Source organism: Esox lucius, chromosome 17 (genome assembly GCF_011004845.1).
Source record: "Esox lucius isolate fEsoLuc1 chromosome 17, fEsoLuc1.pri, whole genome shotgun sequence".
Taxonomy (NCBI): domain Eukaryota; kingdom Metazoa; phylum Chordata; class Actinopteri; order Esociformes; family Esocidae; genus Esox; species Esox lucius.
Window position 1 is genome coordinate 38,261,334 of NC_047585.1, and position 27,307 is coordinate 38,288,640.

The 27,307-nt window shown below is 43.6% G+C and overlaps 1 protein-coding gene across 31 annotated transcripts in view; it reads left to right on the forward strand.

Annotated features, from left to right (window-relative positions):
* Positions 1–27,307, forward strand: part of cast (calpastatin) — a 52,434-nt gene that overhangs the window by 8,560 nt on the left and 16,567 nt on the right. For 10 of the 31 annotated variants that reach the window (XM_034287114.1, XM_034287113.1, XM_034287088.1 and 7 more), the window contains exons 2-7: positions 1,339–1,410; positions 13,572–13,667; positions 22,569–22,634; positions 23,567–23,710; positions 25,156–25,278; positions 27,243–27,287. In XM_034287114.1, the coding sequence (XP_034143005.1) occupies positions 1,339–1,410; positions 13,572–13,667; positions 22,569–22,634; positions 23,567–23,710; positions 25,156–25,278; positions 27,243–27,287 (546 nt within the window). Of the gene's footprint in view, positions 1–1,338; positions 1,411–5,624; positions 5,766–13,571; positions 13,668–16,009; positions 16,178–17,544; positions 17,581–20,817; positions 20,915–22,568; positions 22,635–23,566; positions 23,711–25,155; positions 25,279–27,242; positions 27,288–27,307 lie in introns of those variants that run through there. The other 21 variants (XM_034287090.1, XM_034287091.1, XM_034287102.1 and 18 more) reach the window with 19 other exon arrangements.

Below are 27,307 nucleotides of genomic sequence, written 5' to 3' on the forward strand. Positions count from 1 at the left end.
ATTGTGCTATATAAATGAATTTGCTTGCTCCAGTGAGGGATTTTTTTTTTTAATCCCCTGCTGATTTTGTACGTCTGCACACTGACAAAGAAACGATCAGTCTATCATTTTAATGGTTGGTTTATTTGAACAGTAAGAGACAGAATAACAACAACAAAAAACTGAAAAACGCATGTCAAAAATTGTATACATTCATTTGCATTTTAATGGATGAAATAAGTATTTGATCCCCTCTCAATCAGAAAGATTTTTGGCTCCCAGGTGTCTTTTATACAGGTAACGAGCTGAGATTAAGAGCACACTCTTAAACCTTGGTGAGAAGGTGACAAAAGTTGGTGCGATTATTCACAAATGGAAGATCATTGACAAAAGCTGTAATTCCTAAAACTTTCCTCCAATTTGGATGTGGATACCCTCAAATTAAAGCTGAAAGACTGCACTTTAAGCCAAACTTAACAGTATTTAACTGTAACTTGAATATATTTTAGTTAACAGCCAGAATAACAAGACGTGTGTCAGGGTCCAGTGATTTAACTACACTGTAGTATGGACTGTCGGCTGGGGGTTCAGGTTCCCATGTATAAGTTAGTTTAAGTTATGTCAGAGAGTCCGTCGGTTTTGGTGACGTCGACTCCCAAACTCATACCTTTTTAGGCTACAGGTGTGTGCTTCTGCCCCTTTCGGTGGTACTTTCTGTCAAATGTGCGCATATGCATGTGAAATTGTAAGGAATTGTATTGTTGTACCATACACATATCCAAAATGTGATTGCCCTCTCTGTATAGGGTAGGCATATGTAATGATTCAAACGCTTAAATACACAGATCAATTGGCTAGAAATACAAACAGTTACCCTTTGGCCAGATTGGACAGGTTGCATTAGGTCTATGTCGTCTTTCAGGAACTTTCATGGAATTTAAATAAAGATTTTGGAATTAGACTATTTAAACATAAATTGTATATTTCAATATTTGAGGATATATTTACCAATAAAGGGAAAAATACATTTATATAAGTCATGTGAAAAAATATGTTTGCCCCCAAGAAATTCTATATATATAAAAAGAAAAATATTATATTTTTAATTTTAATATTTTTTTTACATATTTATACACATGGATATGTAATATTCACTTCAACACTTTTGACTAATTTTAAAAAGTTATAAATGTATCCAGAATTAGTAAATCCACCTCAATACAAAATTCAACTCCACCACAAATTATTTTTATTCAAGGTATTAACACTCGACCATCACTCAACACAGTTTATTAGCCATCTTGTGAATCTTACCATTTACATTGTGTGTGTGTGTGTGTGTGTGTGTGTCTTTTGCAGCAGACAACCACTCCTGGAGAGCGGCAGAAAGATGATCTGACTCCACAAGCGGCTGTGGGCTCGAAGGCTCTGGTATGACTCATTGTTAGCTGCTATTCAACCATGGTGAATTTGTCGCCCTCTAGTGGGCACATGCTCAGTTACAGGAACGAGTGGGGCCGCCCACGGCCTTCTACAGCAATATCACCATTCACTTTACTGCATGCCTTCCTTTAACCATGTAACTGATACAGTCTCACAAGACTCTCTGGGACCGTGTTTGTTTTGGTTGCAACTTCTGTAAAAGTTGTTATTGTGAAGCTGTTAACAACATACCCATCTAACAGGCCTTTGTGGGCGTTTTAGATTGTGACTTGGGCTGTATACCCCAAGGCATATATGGAATGGCTTACATTCCTCTTCTTGTTATGAGTACAGGCACCATTAACGTTTCAAGACTGGTTGTCTTTCATAGTGGACTTTTAAATGAAGGAGACAAGGAAACGGAATTAGCCTACAAATGCTTGTTTGGAAACGTCTAGCTGAAGGGACTGAAGGCACTGATGAGGTAACGTTTGGCACTGGTTCAAGTTCTGGTGACAGGACTGTGATGAAACACATCCATCTAAATATAGTGAGGAGCTCCACTTCCCCCTGGAGTCCAGTTACCCAATCAGACACCCAGCCTGGGCCAAGGGAACACCGTGCAGTGCTCTCATGAGATAGCTGATCACAGAGGACACTGGGGCAACATTTTAGCTTTCAATAACACACACGCATCCACATATATGCAGACCGGCTGGCATTCACTCACTATCTCTCACACACCCACTTATGGAAGCACAACATCAGCCATTTCATAAAACTGTAAAAAAACAAATGTGTATTGTAACGGGAGAGGTTCAATAGAGGTTCCGGTATGTCTATGGGTGTTCCCTTGTCAAACAGCGGGTTTTACAGGCTCGGTTATCTGACACAACACACCAGAGGTGTGTCTGGAAGCATTTCTGTGTTTCATGATGTGTGGACAGGTCTGGAATGTGTGTTACTGAATTTGTAAAGATGGCATTGATGTGGTACGGCCATTTCATGTCCCGTGATGCGCCCACTAAGGAACTTCTCTACAGCCACCCTGTCGATGAGTAAGGCATAACTCTCTTCTGGCTCCTGAAGTCCAAGATCAGCTTCCTCATTAATTCTTCATGGATACATATATTTTCAGAAATAATATGCCTCATTGCCTACAGAGACAGTGGGGGAAGGAGAGTTTGCTGAAAGAGGAGTGGTCTGGCATAAGGAGCCAGAAGAGAGGCATAACTCTCTTCTGGCTCCTGAAGTCCAAGATCAGCCTCCTCATTAATTCTTCATGGATACATATATTTTCAGAAATAATATGCCTCATTGCCCCCCCCCCCCCCCCCCCCCACGCACCTGTGTTGTTTTTCACGTGGAAGGAGAGGTTGTTTAAAGTTGCTGATGGAAATCAGCCACAGAACTGCCTTGTCTTCAGCATGGTTTCTGTAGGAGTGTCTGGGGTCATTGCTTAGATTCTTTTGTAAGGAATAACAAAACTGCCCAAAGCTGAAGCCCTTTTTCATTAGATCTTTTCTGTATCTCCTGTGACTATTAAAGGGTGGAAACCCTCCAGATGTGAATAATTGTCGTCCGGTTTCCAAGTTCCTTTCCGTGGCCACAGTTTGTCAATCCCTTGTGAACTCTCAGTTCTTAGAAGTTGATGAGGTTAAGGCGTGTAGTTTGTCAATTTAGCTAACGTTATATGTGTGGTTTGGAATTTCCATGTTTTTAGCCTGTCCTGCCCATGGTATAACTATTACCCAGCAAACAAATGGTGTCTTTGTCCTGGTCTAGACAGTCAGTTTTATTTTATTAAAGCCCTTTTTACATCAGCAGTTGTCACCAAGTGCTTGTACAGATACCCAGCCTGAAACCTCAAAGAGTAAGCAACAACAAGAAACTGATGAACAGTGGTGGGGAAAAACTCCCTAGCATGGTTGAAATCTAGGAAGAAAACCTGCAAAAGACCTGGACTCTGCAGGGGTTCTTTAGGCAGACTAAGGGGGGTCTTTAGGCAGACTCTGCGAGGGGGTCTTTTCATGACCAGGGTCTTTAGGCAGATCAGTTGTACAGCCAGAGTTACAGTGAGCGTGACTTCGGGCAGGGGCAGCCAGTCTCCTGTGTTACTGAAACTGGACTGCAATACTAAATCCCTCCAACCACTGTAGCTTATACCAAGTGATGAGTTGGATCTGGCTTTATGTGCGTGTGTTTTCATTTACAAAGCCCTACCTCTGAATCCTTCCCTCCTTCCCCCAACTGGCAGGCATCACACATGATCCACTAGGTGGTTGCTGCTTAGTCTTTGTTCAGTTAGTCTTTCAACTCCGTCTGTTGTACACCCGGAATAGTGAAGAGCCTACAACCGATGCTGTGTGTAACACTTGGACAAGTGTCACGCCTGATGATTGAGCTGGAGTTGGACGTAGGTAAATGAGAGTACAGGAGGGGTCGGAAAACACACACACACACACCCTTGGGGGTCAGCACGGGGGGAGGCAATGTCACCCGCCCTCATCACCTGGGTTCAGCCCGTCTGGAAGTCAAGGGTCTAGCTGTTTGGTCGAGACGTATGTACCCTCTACTGCCTCTCAGGAAAAGCTGAATTGCTTGAATGTACATGGCCCTGCATTGTTGTCACAATGGTGGCAAAATAATCTTCACAAAGTCATTGCGTTTGTATTTAGGTGAGAAAACATGCACTAGCTAAGCAGCATGAGATCACTTTTATCCAATAGTTTTTTGCTATGACCTACGACCTACATAGTCATTCAAGAATGACCCCCCCCCCCCGTCCAGTGGTTCTGACACACTGAGAAATGACTCACTAAATGACAGCACCCCACCCAAGGACAGCCTATAGGGACACAATGGATAAGATAGGCTGATGTCTCTGTGACGAAATACAGGTGGAAGGAACTCCCTCGGCAGTGTCCGCAGTGCAGCTACGCCAGTGGTTTTAGCCAGAGAGGACGAATGTAGAAGCTTGAAGTGGCTCAAAACTTCTGTTTTGGTTGTTTTAGTGCTGAAATGTTAACATTTGATTCATCCTAATATGTAAACATTATGATAAACGGCTAAATTGGGGTTTGCAGCTACATGGAAATCAAGGGCACATTTGTGTCTGTGTCAAAGTTGTTGAAAACTAATTGGATTGTATGTAGATGCGTCAGTTAGGGTTGACTATCTTGACCCAGTCTGGACTATGGACCGACACCACTTTGCTGATTGGGAACTGATAGTTTTGTGACCTGAGCATCACATTTACAACTCACGTGAGGTAAACAGTTCACTGAGATCTGGGAATGGTTACAGCCATGTCCTCAGTATGCACAGGGCTGTCTGCCAAATACCGTTGCACACCCAAGAACTAGCAGTAAGACGCCCGCTGCTGTTCTTTGTCTCTATCGATTGGCTCTCAACAGTGGAATCCCAGCCTCTTCCAGGATACTCTGACCATTATGATAAGAGGCTGATGACCGGCAGTTGAAGAGCTCAGCCACACTTAACTGTGAATATTGATTGAATATAGTCGTCTGGGACCCCCCCCCCCTCCTGATCTTCACGTCATGAGCTGGTCAGGTTGTTTGCACAACTTATCTCTTTCTGCTCAGTGATGTATTGGGAGTTGTGTTACATGAGAAAGAGGGTGTGTGCTGGAGAGGTTTATAAATGCATGTATGGTGTTGTGGGCTTCTTTGTTGTCAGTGTGTGCATTTATGTGTTGGGGTGTTCTGTGTGTGTGTGTGTGTGTGTGTGTGTGTGTGTGTGTGTGTGTGTGTGCGTTTGGTCAAATGTGTCTGGGTCAATGTTTGCTTCCCTGAGAAGCGACTCAGATGTTTCTGCAAATCAGGTGCTCTTCCCTTTATAGCTTTATAGCCCAGGCTGTACTAACTGCCTCCCTGGGTAAAAGAAGACTTGCCTTCTTTCAAATATGTTTCCACGTTTGCTTAAGTTTATCTAAATGAACAGAGTTTGCAGTCTTTGACTTTTTTAACGTTTCATTAAGAAAGGCAAGTTCAATCAAGCCTAAATTTTTTTCTTGCAAATGATTTGAAATAGTGTTTGAACCCAGGTCTGACTGGCCGATTATGTGTGCCACTTCTTTGGGCCTTCCCCTTCCCTGGCCTGCCCTGCTCTCAGCCCTCCCCCTTTCTCCCCGGCCCCTCCCCCTCCCTCCCAGTTCGGCCCCTCTGTCCCCGCCCCCCTTCCGTGTGAGCGACAGGGGAACATGTTGCAGCCCTCAGAGCTGGAACAGAGTTAGACACAAACACTCGTTCTACACGCAGACAGACAACATGGGCCAGTTACTGAGCTGGATCCGGGCTCCTCGGGACAACCATGCCCTGCAGGATGTATCTGTGGAACAACAGGTGAGGTTTCGGTGTGCGTGTTAACAAAGTGTTTGTTTTCGCACTTTAGGACAGTTTGCGCTGGCGTGGGAATGTGAAACACGCGTGCCGCTGTGATAGTGTAATTATACACGAGAGCCCTCCAACGTGCGCCGATGTGTGTCGTCTTTCGAACGTCCAGCCACGGGCTTATGAAGCACGGCAAGTTACAAGGAAAAGTGGAGATTTGCTCTGGCATTAATCCAAGTCAGACGTCCTTCTCTGGTCAAGCAGGGAGGAGGAGCGCTTGTGTTGGAATGTCCGAGCTGCTCTGACAACATCTGGGAGCTGAAGCATAGTGTTTGTATTATAATCAACCAGGACAGAGACGGGCGCTTTGCTCTGCTCTTCACGTTGCGCCAGCTTTTCGTGTGTTGCCCCCCCGGTTGTGTCAGTGTGTCTGAACCATTAGAAGTCATGGTGGTGGGATTCTGCTAACTTCTGGGGGCATGTACAGTCTTTACTGGTGTAGAGCAAGCAAGGGTATTTCTCTGTAAGGCCAGGGCTGGTCTGTGTGTTTGTGTGTGTGTTTGTGTGTGAGTACGTTGTTTCAGAGTATGATCTAATCAACCAAGCAAACAAACTATTTTACATTAGGAGTAGTTGCAGTGTTCAACTAACGGCCTAGACCCTGGAGAGCCAGAAGGCCTCTGAGGCCTCAGGAGAGAGTCTGTTCAGGGACCTGGTTAAAGAAAGAACAGATCGACCCCCTAGTTGTACCAATTACTTGTTCATACATGATATGGGGTTTGCTTGCTATTGGAAATATGTATTTCGTAGTATTCATGTCGTAATATACAGTAAGTGTCAATTCTGTGTTGAGTGGCCTCCCCTGAGTGAGTTTGGCCTTATGTTTCTCTGTAGTGTGCTGCGCGTATTGTGGGCTTTGCTTCGGCCTGGTTGGGCTGGTTTCCCAGAGCTGCTTTATCAACATTCTGACTGTTCACGGTGCCGTCCCGGCTCAGCATAATATGCTGCTTCAGTTACACACATATGAAACGTGTCTGTGCTGCGCTTTCCCACGGTGCATTGTAACGACGACAACCAGGCAATGGTGTGGCGTTAACCTGCTGCCCTGCGCTCCACACACCAGAGACGTAAACACGCATCCGGTCAGACGCGTGTCTGTAAGTGGGTGACTGGGACCTGGGAAGGAGCACTGGGAGTCAGGAAGCGATACTTGACACGTTGTTTTGAGCCCCATAATGTCAGTAGCTCAGCACTGTGTGCTGAAGTATGTCCTGCTGTCTTGTATCTCCCAAAACATTTCCTAATCACAATTGCGTATCTAACTGCATAAAACTCTAACCAGTAATGAACATACACTTAATTTACATTAAACAGGACATGTGCTCTGCAATGTACACAATATGACTCTACAAGTACGGTAAAATAAGTGAGAGTGTACCATAAAGAGTACAGATAGTAGAACTATTACATCTGTTACATTAGAATCTGGCAAGCGATTCAACCTTGAGCAAACAAGTTTAATTACGAGTTGTGACAGGGAGACAAACCCAGCGTAGAAAACGGAGCACGCCCCATATATTGTAATCTCACGATCACCTAGAGCACCGTAATACAAACATTGAAATCTGTGGAGCTACACGTGCCCCTTGAACTTTGACCCTGTTGCCGTACACCGGCACTAACAACAGGGTCTGATGGTTTTTCGCTAGGCGTTGAACCTGGCCATTTGATGGATCTGCCTCTGATGGATCCTGGTCAGTGAAGACCTATATTGTGTCTCCGTGTGTATTTGTTGTATTGACCACAGAGGGATCAATATGCCGTTGTGTGTGTGTGTGTGTATGTGTGTGTGTGTTTGCTTTTTTGTTTTGTCTTCAATATGAACAACAGTGTGTGTCTCTGGGTTTCTAGTGAATACAGTGGTTATAAGAAGTCTACACACCCCTGTTAAAATGCCAGGTTTTTGTGATGTAAAAGAATGAGACAAAGAATAATCATGTCAGAACTTTTTCCACCTTTAATGTGAGCTATAATTTGATTAATTCATTTGAAAAATTAACTGAAATCTTTGAGGGGGAAAAATGAAAAATAAAAACCTTACAATAACCTGGTTGCATAAGTGTGCACACCCACTTATAACTGGGGATGTGGCTGTTTTCAGAATTAACCAATCACATTAAATAGAAGTCATTACATACCTGCCATCATTTAAAGTGACTCTGATTAATCACAAATAAAGTTCAGCTGTTCTAATTGGGGTGGAGGGAATTATGAACAGTTCCAAATACCAGGCAATTTTGGCACAAAACCTTAAAGCGTCTGTTAGAAAGCTGAGGATAAAGAGGAAGTTCACCTTTCAGCACGACAACGACCCAAAGCACACATCCACAAAAGCATGGCTTCACCAGAAGAAGATTAACGTTTTGGTATGGTCCAGCCAGAGCCCAGACCTGAATCCAATTGAACATCTGTGGGGTGATCTGAAGAGGACTGTGCACATGAAATGTCCTCGCAATCTGACAGATTTGGCAAAGAAGTGTGGGCAATTATTGCCACGTCAGGATGTGCCACACTAATAGACTCCTACCCAAAAAGACTGAGTGCTGTAATAAAATCAAAGGGTGCTTAAACAAAGTATTAGTTTAAGGGTGGCCACACTTATGCAACCAAGTTATTGTGAGTTTAAAATGTTTCTCCCTCAAAGATTTCAGTTTGTTTTTCAATTGTTCACGTTATAGGTCACATTAAAGGTGGAAAAAGTTCAGACACGATTTATCTTTTCTCATTCTTTTACATCACTAGAACCTGGCATTTTAACAGGGGTTTGTGGACTTCTTATATCCACTGTAGGTCTGTGTGGATCAGAAACATAGTCGGCCCATTGGATTTCTCGCTCCACTGTCCGCTTGACTTGAGCTTGACTGCTGATCCGGTCCTAATGTGCTCAGTGGCTCTCTCAAGCTCTGATTATTCAAAGGCACTTCTGGGATGGTTTCCAAGCCTTTGGGCTTACCTGAGAATGTGCTTTTCATCGGGGCGTGGAGCTACATGGCATTTGGTTATTCGCATGGCCATTTGTTCTGCTGTCAATTTTCATCTGTCATGTTTGAGGCATCTTTACTCTGTCCTGATATTTTCTAGATAAATAATTTCCTGTCCTTGCCTCTTTCTCCGGGCTTCTTTCCTTTATAGCCACTGATTGGTGATCACTGAAGGACAGACATGAGTTAAGACTATGGCACGGGACATGATTGTGTTCATCAGGAATGGACAGGCAGGCAGCTCTGTCCTGAAGTGTGACAGACACCCACAATGTGGTGACAGGCAGTGAGGTGAAACACGCCACCAGTTATTTTAGAGTGAATATACAAGGGAGAAGGAGGGAGTAAGTTAGAAAAGAGGGAGTGTATGTAGGACGGAGTGACAAAGGCAGCGAGTGATTTGTGTGTGTCTGAGTGTGACATACGCGGCTATCGGTATGCTGTCATGTCAGTCAGGGCATTTTTTAGGACAATGTCCTTTTGAATAACCACCTGTGTGTGATTGATTACTTGACAGGGCCATTTATGTGTGGACTTATGGTGACACTGGAATTCTTCGGGATTTTAAGTGGAGCTATGGTAACTGACACGCTGCCTGCTGTAACTGACACGCTGCCTGCTGTAACTGACACGCTGCCTGCTGTAACTGACACGCTGTGAGCATTCTGTAACTGACACGCTGCCTTCTGTAACTGACACGCTGCCTTCTGTAACTGACACGCTGTAAGCATTCTGTAACTGACACGCTGCCTGCTGTAACTGACACGCTGTGAGCATTCTGTAACTGACACGCTGCCTGCTGTAACTGACACGCTGCCTGCTGTAACTGACACACTGCCTGCTGTAACTGACACGCTGTGAGCATTCTGTAACTGACACGCTGCCTGCTGTAACTGACACGCTGTAAGCATTCTGGAACTGACACGCTGCCTGCTGTAACTGACACGCTGTGAGCATTCTGTAACTGACACGCTGCCTGCTGTAACTGACACGCTGTAAGCATTCTGGAACTGACACGCTGCCTGCTGTAACTTACACGCTGTAAGCATTCTGGAACTGACACGCTGCCTGCTGTAACTCACACGCTGCCTGCTGTAACTGACACACTGCCTGCTGTAACTGACACACTGTAAGCATTCTGTAACTCAATCAATCAAATGTATTTATTTATAAAGCCCTTTTTACAACAGCAGTTGTCACAAAGTGCTTTACAGAGACACCCGGCCTTAAACCCCAAGGAGCAAACAAAAGTAGTGTTGGATTTCAGTGGCTAGGAAAAACTCCCTAAGAAGGCTGAATTTTAGGAAGAAACCTAGAGAGGACCCAGGCTCAGAGGGGTGACCAGTCCTCTTCTGGCTGTGCCGGGTGAGATATTAAGAGTCCAATTAGAATAATAGATACATTTCTCTGGGCTAAATCCAGAGTCTATTTGATTCTAGACTAGGTCAAAAGTATGACCAGGTGGACAAGAACAGGGACAGCAACGGGCCCCCCAAACCAGGTACTCCGCAGGTGTGGACCAGGACCTCATCTTTTCCTAAAATGTAAAACTGGAAGAGACTGAGAAAAGTTAGAAAGTGCATTACTCATATCCCCCAGCACAATAATATAGCAGCGTAACACCTTGGAACTGAGATGGGGGGGGGGTCCGGCGACACTGTGGCCCCACCCGGGGGAGGCCCTGGACAGGGCCCAACAGGCAGGAAATCAATCCACCCACATTGCCAGGTATCAACCAAAGGGACACCCACCAACCACAACCCCCCTGAAAGAAGGCAGAGTATTGGCAGCAGCGTACAGCCCAATTGCACAAGTGCGCAATAGAGAGACAACAACAAGCCAGTGACTCTTCCCCCGAAAGGCATTGGAGGGAGGGCATCCCAGTGGCGACGAGAGCCCACCTGGCTAGACAGCAAGGGTGGACAGTATCAAGCCTACTGGTCACCCTAACGTAACTGACACGCTGCCTGCTGTAACTGACACGCAGTAAGCATGCTGTAACTGACACACTACCTGCTGTAACTGACACGCTGTAAGCATTCTGTAACTGACACGCTGCCTGCTGTAACTGACATGCTACCTGCTGTAACTGACACTCTACCTGCTGTAACTCACAGGGCCAGATATAGGGGCCAGGCTGGCAGAACTATATACTGTCCTGTAGGACTGGTCTGTAGCAGTGCTTCTCAAACCTTCCCTGGGACCCTCAGGTGATCTGTGTACTAGATGTAATCCAGAGCCAACAAACCTGGATCAACTTGTCAACTAATCATCAAGCCCTTGACTACTAGATTGAGACAAACTAGTTGATTGCTACGTTGTATGATATCTGGGGGTGCCAGGACAGCGTTGTTAACCACTGGTATGTTACAGTTGCTATCTAGACTAGGCTTGTTCCCTAAAAAACCCTGTGATAAGAATGCTCATCTAGTATTTTTTTTTTTTTTTTTTGTAAAGCACATTAAATGGCTTCTGTGTATGAATTGTGCTATATAAATAGACTTGCTTGCTAGCTGTTCTAAGTGCAATAAAGATTACACTCATTAATCTTTGATACTTTCTGTATTTAACCCTATTGCCCGTGCTACCAGTCTGTGAAGAGCAGCTGCAGAAAGCTGATGTTACTCTGCTGCCGCGGTGTTCAGTTTTACCACTGTCTGCCCCCAGACCAAACCCCTCCCACTTTTTTCCTGAGGCAGGAAGTGTTATCTGATGGGTCTCTTCGCTTGGGATGGATCGAGTCATACTTAGGCTAAGTGCTCTGGGCTGCGTTCATTACTCTAACAATTACGGCAAAATGTAATTAAATAGAATCCCTGATGGGGAGAAGTTGTGTTGCGGTTCAGGGAATGCTCGAAGTCACAGCCAAATGTCATTCACATAGAGAAGGTTAGTGGACACACCCCTGTTTGCATATTTCCCTTTGTAAGGGCATAGGGCTCATCCCAGAGGCATCTGACATTTTGATGTAGTCAAGTAGGTGGGACTTCAAATAGGTCAATAGGAAGTATTAGCCAATAAAGTTTAAAGACCCACCTAGTCCACTACATTAAAATGCCAGTTGCGTTAGGTGGCAATGTCCTTGCTAAACTTGTGGCCACTAGAAGCCTCTAACCTTCTCTATGGAGTCAATCAGTACAACATGTAACATAGTAGACATTTATTAATTGAACTGAGCAGTTCACGCATATTTCGCTTCATATTAGCCTAAATATTTAACTGTGCAACCTGGAATGCATTTAAAAATTTTCTATAAACATGTACGGAAAATATTTCAAATTGTGTGTCTACATTAATGAAGTAGTCTCACGTTGGACATCATCCATTTTGTGCAGTTTACTGGTGTTACATTGCTGGCATCAGGCTCGGTTCTGCGTGTCAACAGAAAAAACTGTACAAGAAGTCTCAGCTAGTTTCTGCAGTGGCCTAAGTCATGACCCTGCGGTCTGGCTGCATCGTTACAATCAGGAGCTGGAACCAGATCACAGCACACCGACCACTCCAAGTATTGTCACAGACGAGGGTGGGAATGGGTTCAGCACAGTCATGAGTGGTCGGTACATCGGAGATGGTTGCAAGTGTTTCCCCCTTACTGTAATCAGAGTGAACTGTGATGCGCCACCACAGAAAACTCAATATTTCACAGAAAAACCTATATTTGTTTGCCAAGCTGAGTGCAATTTACTTTCGCACAAGCATTTTTTTAAACGTGTTGCTGACGTCATATTCAACATGGGCATGTATTTTTCCTGAAAACAATAACATTTCTCAGATTCAACATTTGATATACTGTCTTTGTACCATTTAAAAAAAAAAATAGGGATACATGATTTTCACATCATTGCATTTTATGCAGCATCCCAACTTTTTTGGAAATGGGGTGGTAAAATAAGAATATTTTGATGATTAATTATTGTTAATTTGCCAGTGCTCATTAAATTTGGACAGGGATTGTCTTATTAATCTTCCCACACTATTTTCCACCACTCCTCCCCCCACTGTAATATCCAAGGGATATGTTTTGCAGAAAAACCATTCTGTCACAGTGAATTGTATTGAATGAAATACATCCATGAACAGTTTCAGAGAATGGTTTATTGAGGGGGAGGACTTAGTTTATTATTTGGTAATGATGTTATGTTGCTGAAAAATAATTTAAAGAAAAATAGTTGACAAGCACCCTAGAGACTTATTTTCATGTTATGTGACATTGGGCCTTCAGAGAACATCAAGACACCCACTCAGTGAAATATTTTAAGCTTCATGAGAAGTAGCTCTAAGTGTCCGGTCTCTGTTTAGCCCCATTACTTCTGACATTTTTCAAACGACTACAAAGATTTCAAAGAATGCTTGAATAATAACTGTTAATTTATAGCTCTTGCTTTTTCTAGCCATTGGTTGACCTCTGACACGTAACTGATAGAGCCAGTAGCCATTCAATGTTGCATTGCTGCAGGCAGTATCAAATCTGGCAAGGAATAATTTAAATTACATTTTTCTTGCATTGATGTAATGTAATACATTGTCATTAAAAGAGAACTGTTTGAGATTGGCTTCATGCTTTTAGGTTTTTTCATGTTTTCATGTTTTTGTTGACATTGGCTTTCCAATTCTTTTCACACATCCCCTGAAACTCTCTAGAGGAGAATTTATTTTGAAATAAATTTAAAGGAAAACTGCATAAACAAGCGTATTAGCAACTTTGCCATATGATAGGAGCATTGCTGTTAGAAAGACACTAATCAGCAACTTTCTGTTTCTCCCCTGACTGGAACAGCCTGCTTTTGACTGCTGTCATTGCTTTAAGAACGCACCCAAAGGTTACCAAGAGTTACCGAGTGAGTCGCACCCACCCGAGTTGTTCCACCCGAGTGTAAGCATGCCACAACTACACACACGCATGCATGCGCGCGCATACACACACACACACACACACAAACACACACACAGACAATGTACAATGCAAGGGACAGTAGGAAAGAAGCCCCTCCCCCTCGGATCCTTCAACAAATAAAACTCCCCAAATGCCAGGGCAGAGATTACATAGCAAGTAGGAAGGCCAGGGGCCTTTCCTTTTTTAGGATCTTTTTTGGCTGAGCCAGCCCGTTTGGAGGAAGAGGGGACAGATTGTTCAGATCCAGGACCAGCATCTCAGGGACATTGCATAGATACTACATGTTGGATCACATCAGGGCTGACCGCCCTCCTGAGCTACTGTCCGTATTAGGGCTGTCCAACCCTCTGCCTGGAGAGCTCTCTACAACCCCAGTTGGGACCGACCTGATTTTAATTCTCCATTCATCTAATTATTAGAAACAAGTTTGTTGATAAGGGTTGGAAAGAGAACCTGCAGGATGACAGCTTTCTATGAACAGGGTTGGGCAGCTCTGCGTTCCTGTGGAAAAGCGAGTGAAATGCAGGGTGTGAGCTGTACTTCCATGGAGTCTTTCATCGCTGTAGTTGTGACACCTTAAAAGCTCCCAGTGCAACTTGGACCACACAAAACAAGCTCCGTCTGATTCGTCCCTTACCGTCTCTCTCTTCAGTGGATTTCGAGACACAGGTTGACTGAGGAAATTTCTGTTGTAAAGGAGATTGTGTCATGGTCATTAAAACACCTTTCATCACACAGACCACGTCTCAATTCATTGACGGGAAAAGAACACAGAAATGTTTGCGGTTCACCGCAAGCGCCACACTGTCTCTGGACACTAGAGGGAGCGATCCTGCTAGAAGAACCTTTCATGTTAAACCCAAGCCAGTCAAACACTGAAACTGAAATCAGAAGTTGTTAGTAATGGGTGGGATTGAACGTTAGCCCTTTCTTCGATGTCGCAAATGTGATCTAATTTTCATAGACAAATATCTTCCCAAAACAACTCATAAAAGCCAGCAAAATCTGACAGAGCATTTTAACTGGCCCAAAGGAAGCTCTGGTAAATACATTCTATATATGTTTTAAAGTTTTGTAAACACTTTAAAAGACTGCACTGGGCCTTTAACACTCTGCCCCCTAATGGTTTGCCTCTTAACTCTGAAGAGGGATATTATTCAAGAACTTCACTTAGTCAGCACACCGTCTCTAGCTTGTATTAGGTTTCTGCAGCATCGAGGTTTTGAAGTGTTGGTAAATCAGTGTTGTCCAAGCTCATATGACATTGTAGTTCAAACATGTGCCTGAGCTCACATAGCTACGTTTTTCCTCTCTGTTACATAAGACTTGGCTAATGTCACATTGCTTTCCATTCCTGTGCTTTCATTGCAGCTACAACAAGGCAGAGTAGAGAAGTACCCAAATATTTCCACAAATTTCCTCTCTCACCACCCCTCCCCCATCCACCCTTGCCTGTGATCCTTTTCTTCTCTTTCTTTTCCTTTTCAACATTTATACTCGTTCTCTCTGCCCCTGCCTACCTCTTTCTACCTTGGCTTCGCTCTGTAAAAGGGTGCGGTTTTGGCTAGAGGCTGCAGTTTTTCTCACTCTCTCACTCTCTCTGTCGTACTTTCATTCACTCCTCTCATTTTCTTGACATATTTATGTTTGTATTTAATATGCCTCTTCTCTTTTTTTTTTCTTCCGCCCTGTTCTTTCCTCCATTTTCTTTCTCTCTGTTCCTCCCTCTCGGGGTTTTGTGAGTGGCTCTGCTGTTCAGATTCCTGAGCAGTGAGTGTGTCAGACACACCCTGCCGCTGCCAGAGCGACAGTTCAAGCCACTCCTTCCCTGGCTGCTTCAGCTACACCCTTATCTATCAACGTCAGCTAGGAACGCATTACGGAGCTTTATTTCTCATAAGACCTAGTCATGCTCATCTAGTAGATCACGGTGCTTGGAAGGTTTTAAGTGTAGCTTCTGGACGAAAGCGTCATCGAAATGACACTTAACTATCATTATTATTTTGTGACATACTAACTACATTGCCTAATTTATTTTCATTGGTTATGTCTATATTCAGGATTTGGGATGCATCCGTGTTAGCAAGCTGCTTTCTCCCAAACACACGTACACACACACACACACACACACACAGTCAGAAGACCCAGCCCAAACTTTCCCTCACCAATGGAATCTGACTGTGCTGGATTGTTTTTCCTGGATAGCCTTGAGAAGGGAGGGCACAGTAGACCATCTGACGAGTCAGGTCCATGCTACGTCACTTCCTTGTTGGAACAGGGGAGGGCCTAAACAGTACTGTTTTGTCGGGCATGCCCTAGTGGGAGGAGCAGAGCTTTCGTCTGTGGTTTGTGCGTGTGTGTGTGTATGTTTGGGAGTTAGTTTGTGTATTGGACATTTATACTTCTATACGCAATCTGAGGTAACCTAGCCTTTGGGCAGTTTTGGACTATCAGGATAAATACAGGATACAATCACACTTGAATCTATGGTATGTATGCCACTGAACATGTAGCTTTTTTTGTGTGTGTTTTCTAGTTTCCTGTCTTGGGGCGATCCGTTTAGTTTCAGGATTTTAGCAGAGTTGTGATGAGTGACGTTATGGCTTATCTCTCATGAACAGATATCTGTCAGGCAGGACTGGGGGTCTTCTGATGTTTACATGTTATGTTAAGGAGGAAACTAGCAAAAATAGCTCTGAAGAGCTGTACTGGACCAAGGGGAAAATACAGAAATTCATATGAATCAGTTGGAGGCCAAGTGCCTGCTTTTATGCACACACACACACATTCTGACTTTGTGATTCAATTAACTCACTGCTGTTGTGACGTCTGAAGTATGAAACAAAAGAGTTCTACAAGTATGCAGTGTTTAACAGAGTCAAATATTGCCACCTAGCCTCTTTGCAGGGCAAAGCATAAGTCCAGGACACTTTAGAAGCTAAATGGTGCCTTCCAGTCATTGACTTCTATTTTTCAACTAACTTCAGCTATCCTACGATTTACTATAGCATTAATCTGACACCAGCAGAACTTGGACATGATACTACCAGGCATAATTGTCTCCAAATACTTTAGTTTGGTCAGTATCACATGCTTCAAAGTCTATGCCAATCCACTGAATCTTTCAAACCACTGAATCAGCCAGATGTGTTGGGGTCAACTGGGAAGTTAATTAGGGTAGATGTCGAACCGATGACGTTCTTTGTGCCATCTCCCTTGGAAATCACACTTAGCTACTAGCTTGTGTTGCTAAACCCAGCCCTTTCACATCTCGTCGGTTTCTGGTCTTTGGGTGGGGCCGACTGTTACTCATCACTTTTCATGGCATAGCTGAGTAAACCAAAGACAAGACATACAACCCTCCTGGGATTTGGCTAGGACAGCTCTGGGTAGAGATGCATGTCATTTGTCTTTTGCGCGTGCGCCTGCGCCTGCGCTTGTAGACAGGAAATGGTTTTGGGGGTTACTAGTTCTTAAAACGGCCCGCATGTCTATTTTAGCCCCGAGGCTCGTTTGGGCTGCCGGTGCCAGTAGCCCCCCTTCGCCTTCCAGAACCGCCGTCGTTGTCACGCTGTTGTTGGTGTCTAGTTATCAGCTAGAAATGTGTTTGTGTGTTGTTCTGAGGTTGCTACGGTAACTAGAGCCCCTTCCTTTTCACTGTTGTTTGTTTCTGTGTGTGTGTGTGTGTGTTGAGAGACTTCTGGGGGGAGTCTCATTCTACTAACCTTGCAGGGCCCAAAACCTCCCACAAGGATTGTAGAGCGGGTGACAATTGACTGTGTGGGAAACCTGTTAATGGTGTCCATGAAGAAGAAGCTATTTTCCACTTGTTTACCATCCACAGAACATTTGCCTGCGGAATGCGTAAAGAATGTTAGAACGTTGGACACAGGTATAGATATACAAACACAGAGACTATTGGTTAGAATTTGGTAAGCATAATATGTTATACAGCTCTGGGTTAATGTTACTGTCTCGGAGTGCTTGGTTGGACTTCTAATCAGTAATAATGTTTCAGTACTGTCTTACTAGTCATGATCGTGTCGTTGTGTAGTCGGAATAATGTTTGGTTTGCTCTTGGCTTATTATTATTCATGTTTTTCTACTCAGCAATTGGCCTGTAGTGGTTTTGGCAATGCACTGTCCCTGCACTGTCCCTGTCGACATTGAGACAACTGTCCATTGCATTCAACTCTGCCATTTGATTCAGTCTTGAACAAGCATGTTTAATTACAAGTTGCAACAGGGAACCACCCCATCACAGAAGCCCAGCAGATGTTTCCCTAGCCTTGTCTGAGCAGGTCTGTGAATGTTCTACATATTATTCCATTTGACATGTTAGTCATTTACGAGACTCAGTTATCCAGAGCAACTTAGTTCATGCATTTTAGATGCCTGGTGGTACAACAAAACAACCTGGTTGTAGTTATGTTCTGTAAACATGGAAAAATAAATTTCACAACCATGTGAATCGTGTTGATCTGATGGTATCGGACCATTGGACAAATAACAGTCTGGGTCCCTTTGAACCCTGACCTTTAACCTTGACATTTACCACCCTCGTGGGGTCTCTGATGGTATTGCGCTAATGGATCTGTCCGTGAGGTACACAGGGTTCCTGTGACCCCGGTCTGTGTTGCCCTATTTCATGTCTGTGGTGACTGGTCATGTGTTGTGGTGACTGGTCGTGGTTGTTGTTGTGGTGACTGGTCATGGTTGTTGTCGTTTTGACTGGTTGTGGTTGTTGTCGCTGTGACTGGTGGTTTCAATGTTTTATCACCCAACAGATTGAATGCATCAATCAGAATCAGAAAGAGTTTTAATGCAAAGCAAGTTTCACAACAAACAAGGAATTTTTTTTGGCCGTTGGTGCAACAATTTATACAGAAGGAATAAGGGAACTAAGAACAAATAAGAACAGTGTACTGAGCATGAAAGCATTAATAAATTACAGAAAAATAATAATGATGTATATGTAAGGTGCAAGATTTTGCCCAGTTGAGGATTGTTTGTGTATGTGGGAAACTAGGTTATAGATTTGTCCAGTTAAGGGCTTTGTGTGTATGTGGGGAGGGGCTATAGAATTGTCCAGTTGAGGGTTGTGTGTGTATTTGGGGAGTGGGTTATAGATTTGTCCAGTTGAGGGTTGTGTGTATATGTGGGGAAGGGTAATAGATTTTTCCAGTTGGGGGTTGTGTGTGTATTTGGGGAGTGGGTTATAGTCAGTTTGGTTCCGGGGGCATGTTCATGAGGCCTACTTCTGTAGGAAAGAAACTGTTGTTGTGGTCCTGATAGACCTCCGCCTTCTGCCAGAGGGGAGAGTTCTGAATAGTCCATTTCCAGGGTGAGAGGGATCAGCCCCAATCATTGCCGCTCGCCTCCACGTCCTGGGGGTGTGTAGGTCGTGTAGAGACGACAGATGTCACCCTCTCTGTGGACTGGATGATGCGCAACAGCCTGCCCTGAGTGTGCTTTTCAAATGTGCTTTTCAAGTAAACTAGTATCAGGTTAATGTCAACTGTGAAATAAGTAACTAAGACTAGCCATCCAATCCCATTCCTAATGTCACCGTCCTGAGGATTGGGAATGAGATGTCAATGGTCAGCAGTTATCTCGCACTGGTCTGACATCAGCTATGAAGGTAAATGCTTCCCGTTCCAGAGACTCCATTGGCTGACGAGCAGCACTGTTCTTCAACAGCCAACTAGTTAGCTGGCAGTTACCCGTGCAGAAGATTTGTTGATAACTGTCTTCAAGGCTGTTCACCGTTACTGATTAACTGATGGGCAGAATTTTAAAAAAGCAATACAACACTGCCCACTGATCACAATTACCACTGATTTGTTTAATAGACCCTCTAAATGTGTTTCTACCACTTTCTGTAGAAATTGTCCTGCTTATCTGTAGTTCTATGCTGTTCTTCATTTCCACATAATACTGTAACCCTGGAATTGCTCTGATAAAACTGGTCTTTCGCTTTACTTTGAATCATGGACTGTTGTGTACTTTTTTACGTTATTTCAAGAGCTAAGACAACTGTGAGTTTCTATGCACCTACGTTGGATATAATAACCTGCAATAACATCCTATATGCAGGCCAGGGCCGAGGGGCCTTGTTATGGTCAGAGTGGTTCATTGACAGAGTTTGTGTACAGTTAAAAATGAGAAGTGGTGATCTGGGATAATCCAGCAGTTTAAAATAACCTGCTGCCTCCAGTGCCAACCTACTGCTGCAACATGAACTGTAGCCCAACGTGAACCTCTAACAGCAAAACTCCCTGAACTGTCTCTATCAGACAAAGCTGTAAATGCCCCCAAACATGTAATATAAAAGAATAGAAAAAATTAATAAATGAAAAGCGCAGTTTGTTGGCACACTGAAACCACTTCCTGTGCCATGTGCTGTTGTTTGAAAGACAGAGAAGACAGCTGGGTTTGAGACCGCCATGCTCCTTTGTTGTTCGACAGAAACATAATAGTCTGTAATTCAATTTAAAGTGAACATGTGTAATATTCTAATAGCTCAGGTCAAACCAGAAAGCATTATGCAAAGGTTGATAAATAAGTAGACAGAACTTATTCTAGATAGACAGAAAACACAGTACTTTTTACCTATTTGGTTGCCAAAAGATGTGCCAGTCAGAATGGCCATAACAATGCCAAGACTCCTCCCATTCTTTATCTGTATCATTTTCCATTTGCTGGCAGAATCCGGTGTGTTGCCTAGCACCAACAAATATTTGTCAGTACTGAGGCCAGCAGTGCCACGCCCCGGTTATCTTTTTAGGACTGTTTATATTCTTTAAAAGGAAAATGCCCTCAGGAAAGACATTTTCAGTGTTTTTTATCATGTCTCTCTGCTGAGTGCCACAAGGAGGAGATGCAGCAAAGTGAAACATCTCACTGGCTGGATTCTCCTAGATGGGGCTGACGCACTAAGCAGAACAAAGTTCCCTCCCCTCCTTGATCTAACCAATGAGATGTCTCGCTCTGGGGCAATGAGCAGACTGAGTGGCCCCGTCAGGATAAAAATGATGATGAGGGGGCGTTTCTGTTAAGGACCTGTCAAACTCGGTTTCTCTACTCTCTAGCTTGGCTTTGGCACTCTGTCTGGTCCGTTGGCTGACTTCACCTGTCACTCCTTCCCAACCTGTCTGCTTGGGGATTTATTCCAATACTTTACAGGTGCATCTTTCCTTCCTTACTCAGTCGTCACCAGGAGGCTGGTAAGCGTCCTTTCACTTAAGTACATTTGGGTTCTCTCAGGGAAGGGAATACTAGGGATGCATTTCTAAAGGTATTTGAATGTGGCCAATGGCAAATTCTGCTTAGTGCTGCCTGGTGGGCAGAGACGCTGGCTAGCTGAAGCCCACAGCTGGGTCTCAACTATATCTTAGTCAAGTGTTCAACCACATCTTTGTCAACAGCATTGTCATCCCACTGGACATTGACTAGGTAATGAGACAGGAATGAGCAGCAGTAGAAGAAATAATTTTCTAGTAGGGATCAGAAAACGTTGAATTAACAAGGTTTTAACCTCTTGGCCGCTTCCTGTGTCTCTCTGACCGGCTGTCTGACTGTGTCTCCTGTCTCTGTGTAACACATTAGTTGTTCTGAACTGGCTGGACTGGTTGGTTCGCTCTGCAAACACACACACATTCTTAGGACCTATAGAATAAGAAATACATTAGGCCACTTCCCAATGTAGTGCTGGGCGATATGACTTAATCATGTCACATTTTCATGTCACGTTTTTTATCACTGTATATTAATGTGTTGCTTCAATTGCAGTAAGAAAATTAGAACTACAAGACTGTAGGGTGGTAACTACTTATTTATAGGGTTCTTCTGCCGTGTTGTAGAAGAATGCATCTGAGCTCAATTTGTAGTGTCATGGCAAAGGTTCTGTAAACTGGCACAAATGTCTAAGCTTGTTTTTACTTTCTCCTTATAGGATACTGTTTGCGGAAAGAAACTCTGTCTATAACATAACAAAACTGTGAAAATATACTCTACATTCATCATGGCCCTATATCTAGCTGATGAAATTGAGAAATACGCATTGAAACAAGGACCTAGTACGAAACATAACTTTGCATGGTGGCTTCAAAAAAGAATTCCCAGGTGGCAGTTTCAGTATTGATATTAAAACCTGGTCCTATTATGGGCTTGCCGAGGTGCGTCTTGGTTACTGTGCCCATATTCCATTTTGTCTATGTAGGAAATAAGGCACAAGGGGGTGTGGTTTATGGCCAACACGGCTAAAAGCTGTTCTTAGGCGCTACGCATTGGCAATATATCACGAACCCTGAGATGCCTTATTGCTCTTAAAAACTGGTTAGGGCAGTAAAAAGTGATGTCATGTCATAGCTGTGGTATGCCATCTCATATACCATGGTTATGAACCAATCAGCATTTAGCATTCAAACAAACTCGTTTTTGTAATCCAGTTTGCAACAAAATGTCTAAACGTTGCTAGGGAAATTAATCAAGAACACAAAGTTGTGCAACTTATAGCTACTCTAACCACAATTTTTGGATAAATGTTATTATTATAAAAATATGGGTTTTTTGAGAATAACTATTGAATATATCTACTTGAATAGTTGTCATTTTATCAATGAAACGGGACTGCCTGTAGAGGTTTATTATGCCATGTCATGTAGAATATTGTGTTTCAGAAAATGGTACTGTTTTGCAGGCATTTGAACAGCATGGAGGGTTTGGTTTGAATTATTTTGGCTTGAAATTATATTACTATTATATTATAAGGCGTAATGGCATCAGTGATTCTAACAATGATTTTTCTGTATTTTCCACTATTGTATATTCCTTTGTATATTGTCTGTTTTTTAACCCTCTCTTTGTCTTTGTTTCCAGTCGCAGCCTAGACAGTACTCGCCCACTTCTGTGGCACAGGTCGCAGTGAATCCAACACAATTTGAGGTAACACACACTTTCATCCGCCTCCTTTAGCCAATCTGTAGTCTGCTTCTTTTGGGTCTGGGTCCGAGTTTTCAGTATGGTTCCAGTCTGTGACCCATTATTTGGGCGGTGTTCAGTATTTTTCATGTCTTTCCTGTTACAACACAGCAGGCCAAATGTTGCTTTGTTTGGCCCATTATGTCTTATTATTTAAAGGAAAACAGTCACGCAGCATAGGTTCCCTCTTCCGCAAATATTATTCAGCTAACAATCCCTTCCCACCTTTCAATTGATTTTAATTTCAATAGTATCTTCAGTAATGGTACTGTTATGTGATCAGCTTTATTGAGATAAAACATGGAGTACTGTTCCTTCTTGGGGTCATTTCATCATTGTAAATGTGTTGACCAGATCATTTCCACCAGGTGTTTTTCTGATTTAGGAAATGGGCTGTCTTAGTTGGCTCTATTATTAAGACCAGCTTAGACCCACACAACAATTTGTTCCCTACTCTAGTGAAAAGTGGCCAGTTAAACCTTAGCACTCTTTGGTCTCTCTCTCCAGGAAACGGAGACTGATGGCAGAGAACGCCTCTAGTCAGCATCTGCCTTATCTGGCCTCCTGCCCGATATTTGTAGGGCCTATGGATTGGACCACTGTTTTGTTGGATCAATGTCCAATATTGTTGGTGCAGGCTTCTTGGGAAGGACCTTTATTTATTGAAATAGGATTTAATCAAAGTGCATGCCAAGGTTGCCACGTGTGTCCAGGTGTTTTGGCAGAAGGTTGACCCCTCCGGATTACAGAACTGGTGGATTCTCTCAGTCTTTTGCGTTTGGAGTTTTCAGGTAGATGCGTCGCAGGACACAGAAGGACACAGAAGATCAGTGGCGCGATTACATTACTTTTACCCGAAAGTAATCAAACACGACACAATCCTTGTTGCATTACAGAGTGCATCTGCCGCCACAACCATGGCTACAAAGCCAGGGACGACATCTGTCACAATGACCGGAGCCACAGGAAGTGGTGTCAAAGCGGGAGGAAGTGTTGCCATAGCAGGGACGACGCTGACAGGAGCGGTCAAAGGGGCAGAGGTACCAGGCCTGTCTTACCAGGCTCTGTGGGGATTCCCAGGGGTGCAGTGTTGGGTCAATCTGACATTCTTAACCTTGCATTCCGATGCATTCCCTTCTCACCTCGTCTCTAATCATTCTCATTCCGCCTGCTTTGGCTCTCTGTCCTTGACTACTTCACGGGATTGCCTATGGTGCGTTCAGGTCTGCTTGCTTCCTCCTTCGCTGCGACCGCAAAAGCGCTTGTTGATTGCGCCTTCTGATTTACGTCCGATGTGGGACGGCTGGGGGCCACTGTCGTAGATATACCAGCACCTGTCGTAGATATACCAGCATCTGGGAACAAAGGCACTTCTAAAGACGCCTCAAAGGTAACCCTCGAACCCCCTTCCCGGAATGTAGGTCATGGTCTCATCCTGTCTACCTCAGGTAGCTGTTTCCTGTATGCACAGATCTCGGTTAAACTGACCCTCTACAAACACCCAACTTGACTAGAGGAAGGGAGCATGTGACCGACCCTGGATCAGTGTCTGCCGCGAACTTCACCCTAGTTTATATTTGTGCTTCCACTTAAGCCTCATGCTCATTGACCTCCAAAGGTCAAGGAGTCTCCAAAACAGACTGCCACGGGAACATGGTCTGGGCCATCTTTCCTTGGGTCTTTAACCTTGGTTCAGCCTGGATCTTTTTAACCTCCCTCCTTTCAACTCTTTCCGTATTTCATAGTTCTCCCCTTGGGCCTGAGGTTTCAGTTCGTCTTTCACTCTGTTATTTGGTATTCTGTCTTTATATTCATCCACCCTTTTTTAAAGGATATTTGTCAAAACATTTCTGCTTTGGACTTCCTTGTTTCTGCCTTGAAGCTGTGTGTGTTTTTGGGTTTCTAATTGGGAAAGGAACAGACACTCTTCCTTTCAATCCGTGATGTCACTAAGTGCCCCCCCCCCTCACCAGCATGGCCCCCCCCACTCACATTACAGTGGACTCCCCGGCCAAGCCCAGTCTAACACACCTGTTGTCACCACGTAGAAGCCACATCATGGGTCCACGTTGTCCTTTGTCTTCTGGCTGCTTTGCACCACATCATGACATTCCTCCTGGGTATTGTGCATCCGGGATTGATGGGGTCCTGTTCATTATGCATTTTGCGGTACCTTCCCTTTGAAACCCCGCGGTAGATTGAAATATCCTCCTACTTTTTTAAACTGTAAACTAACATTTCTGACGAGGTATATCTCGTGACGCCTTTCCTTACCCACAGAATCAGGTGTTAATATCTTCTTGGCACTCTGGTACTAAACTCGAATTCCGACAACGTACTGCTGTTCTGCTTTTGCTCCTGGAGACAAGGTGCTAAATATTGTCCCATTATCACTCCGCTCTGCTGTGAGTTGCGGGGTTAAGCGGAGGCCTCTGAGATCTGCTCTGCACCTCATTTTATTTAACCAAACCGTGTGCGTTGATAGGGTGTCCCCACCACACCAAGCAAGGCAGACGTGGTTAAACAGCATCCAGCTAAGGTGGCTACGACAGTCACGGCTCCGGTCGGCCCCTCTGGTGTCGGCTCTCTGAAGGGGCCCGAGACCAAGGTATTACCACATTACCACAGAAGAAGACTGCTGGGGGTTGATCTGTCCCCTGGCATAGGGAGCTACTGGTCTGATGAGCACATTTTCATTCTTTCTCTGAATTAATACAAACCAGTACATAACACTGGGTCAAAATACATAACACAGGGTCTAAGTACATAACACTGAGTCAAAATATATAACACTGGGTCTAAGTACATAACACTGGGTCTAAATACATAACACTGGGTCTAAGTACATAACACTGGGTCTAAATACATAACACTGGGTCTAAGTACATAACACTGGGTCTAAATACATAACACAGGGTCTAAGTACAGAACACTGGGTCTAAATACATAACACTGGGTCTAAGTACATAACACTGGTTCTAAGTACATAACACTGGTTCTAAGTACATAACACTGGTTCTAAGTACATAACACTGGTTCTAAGTACATAACACTGGGTCTAAATACATAACACTGGGTCTAAATACATAACAATGGGTCTAAGTACATAACAATGGGTCTAAGTACATAACACTGGGTCTAAGTACATAACACTGGGTCTAAATACATAACACTGGGTCTAAGTACATAACACTGGGTCTAAGTACATAACACTGGGTCTAAGTACATAACACTGGGTCTAAGTACATAACACTGGGTCAAAGTACATAACACAGGGTCTAAGTACATAACACAGGGTCTAAGTACATAACACAGGGTCTAAGTACATAACACAGGGTCTAAGTACATAACACAGGGTCTAAGTACATAACACTGGGTCTAAGTACATAACACTGGGTCTAAATACATAACACTGGGTCTAAGTACATAACACTGGGTCTAAGTACATAACACTGGGTCTAAATACATAACACAGGGTCTAAGTACATAACACAGGGTCTAAATACATAACACAGGGTCTAAGTACATAACAATGGGTCTAAATACATAACACTGGATCTAAGTACATAACACTGGGTCTAAATACATAACACTGGGTCTAAATACATAACACTGGGTCTAAGTACATAACACTGGGTCTAAATACATAACACTGGGTCAAAATACATAACACAGGGTCTAAGTACATAACACTGGGTCAAAATACATAACACAGGGTCTAAGTACATAACACTGGGTCTAAGTACATAACACTGGGTCTAAGTACATAACACTGGGTCTAAATACATAACACTGGGTCTAAATACATAACACTGGGTCTAAGTACATAACACTGGGTCTATGTACAGAACACTGGGTCTAAGTACATAACACAGGGTCTAAGTACATAACACAGGGTCTAAATACATAACACTGGATCTAAGTACATAACACTGGGTCTAAATACATAACACTGGGTCTAAATACATAACACTGGGTCTAAATACATAACACTGGGTCTAAGTACATGACACTGGGTCTAAATACATGACACTGGGTCTAAATACATGACACTGGGTCTAAATACATGACACTGGGTCTAAATACATGACACTGGGTCTAAATACATGACACTGGGTCTAAATACATAACACTGGGTCTAAATACATAACACTGGGTCTAAATACATAACACTGGGTCTAAATACATAACACTGGGTCTAAATACATAACACTGGGTCTAAGTACATAACACTGGATCTAAGTACATAACACTGGATCTAAGTACATAACACTGGATCTAAGTACATAACACTGGGTCTAAGTAGCAGCGTTTAAAGCCAGATTTGTGCCTAAATAAAAATGCCAGATTGCACAGCAACATATTTGGGGTTGTAATGTGAGTGACATTACAGCCCTGGAAGGGTTCCTAATCCATTCTGCTTTTGTATTTGAGTACCGCCTATGACAGTTCTGTTCAGTTAAGCCCACAGAGTCCAAACCCACTCAGATAGACACAGGAGCTGAGATGTATCACAGACAGTAGCCTACTGTTGCATTCACTAACCCCCCCCCCTCCCTTCGGGTCCCACAGGTACAGGTGGAAGTAGCTCCCCCAGGGGCTCAGACAGCCAAACAGGTAAATCATCCATTCCCTTG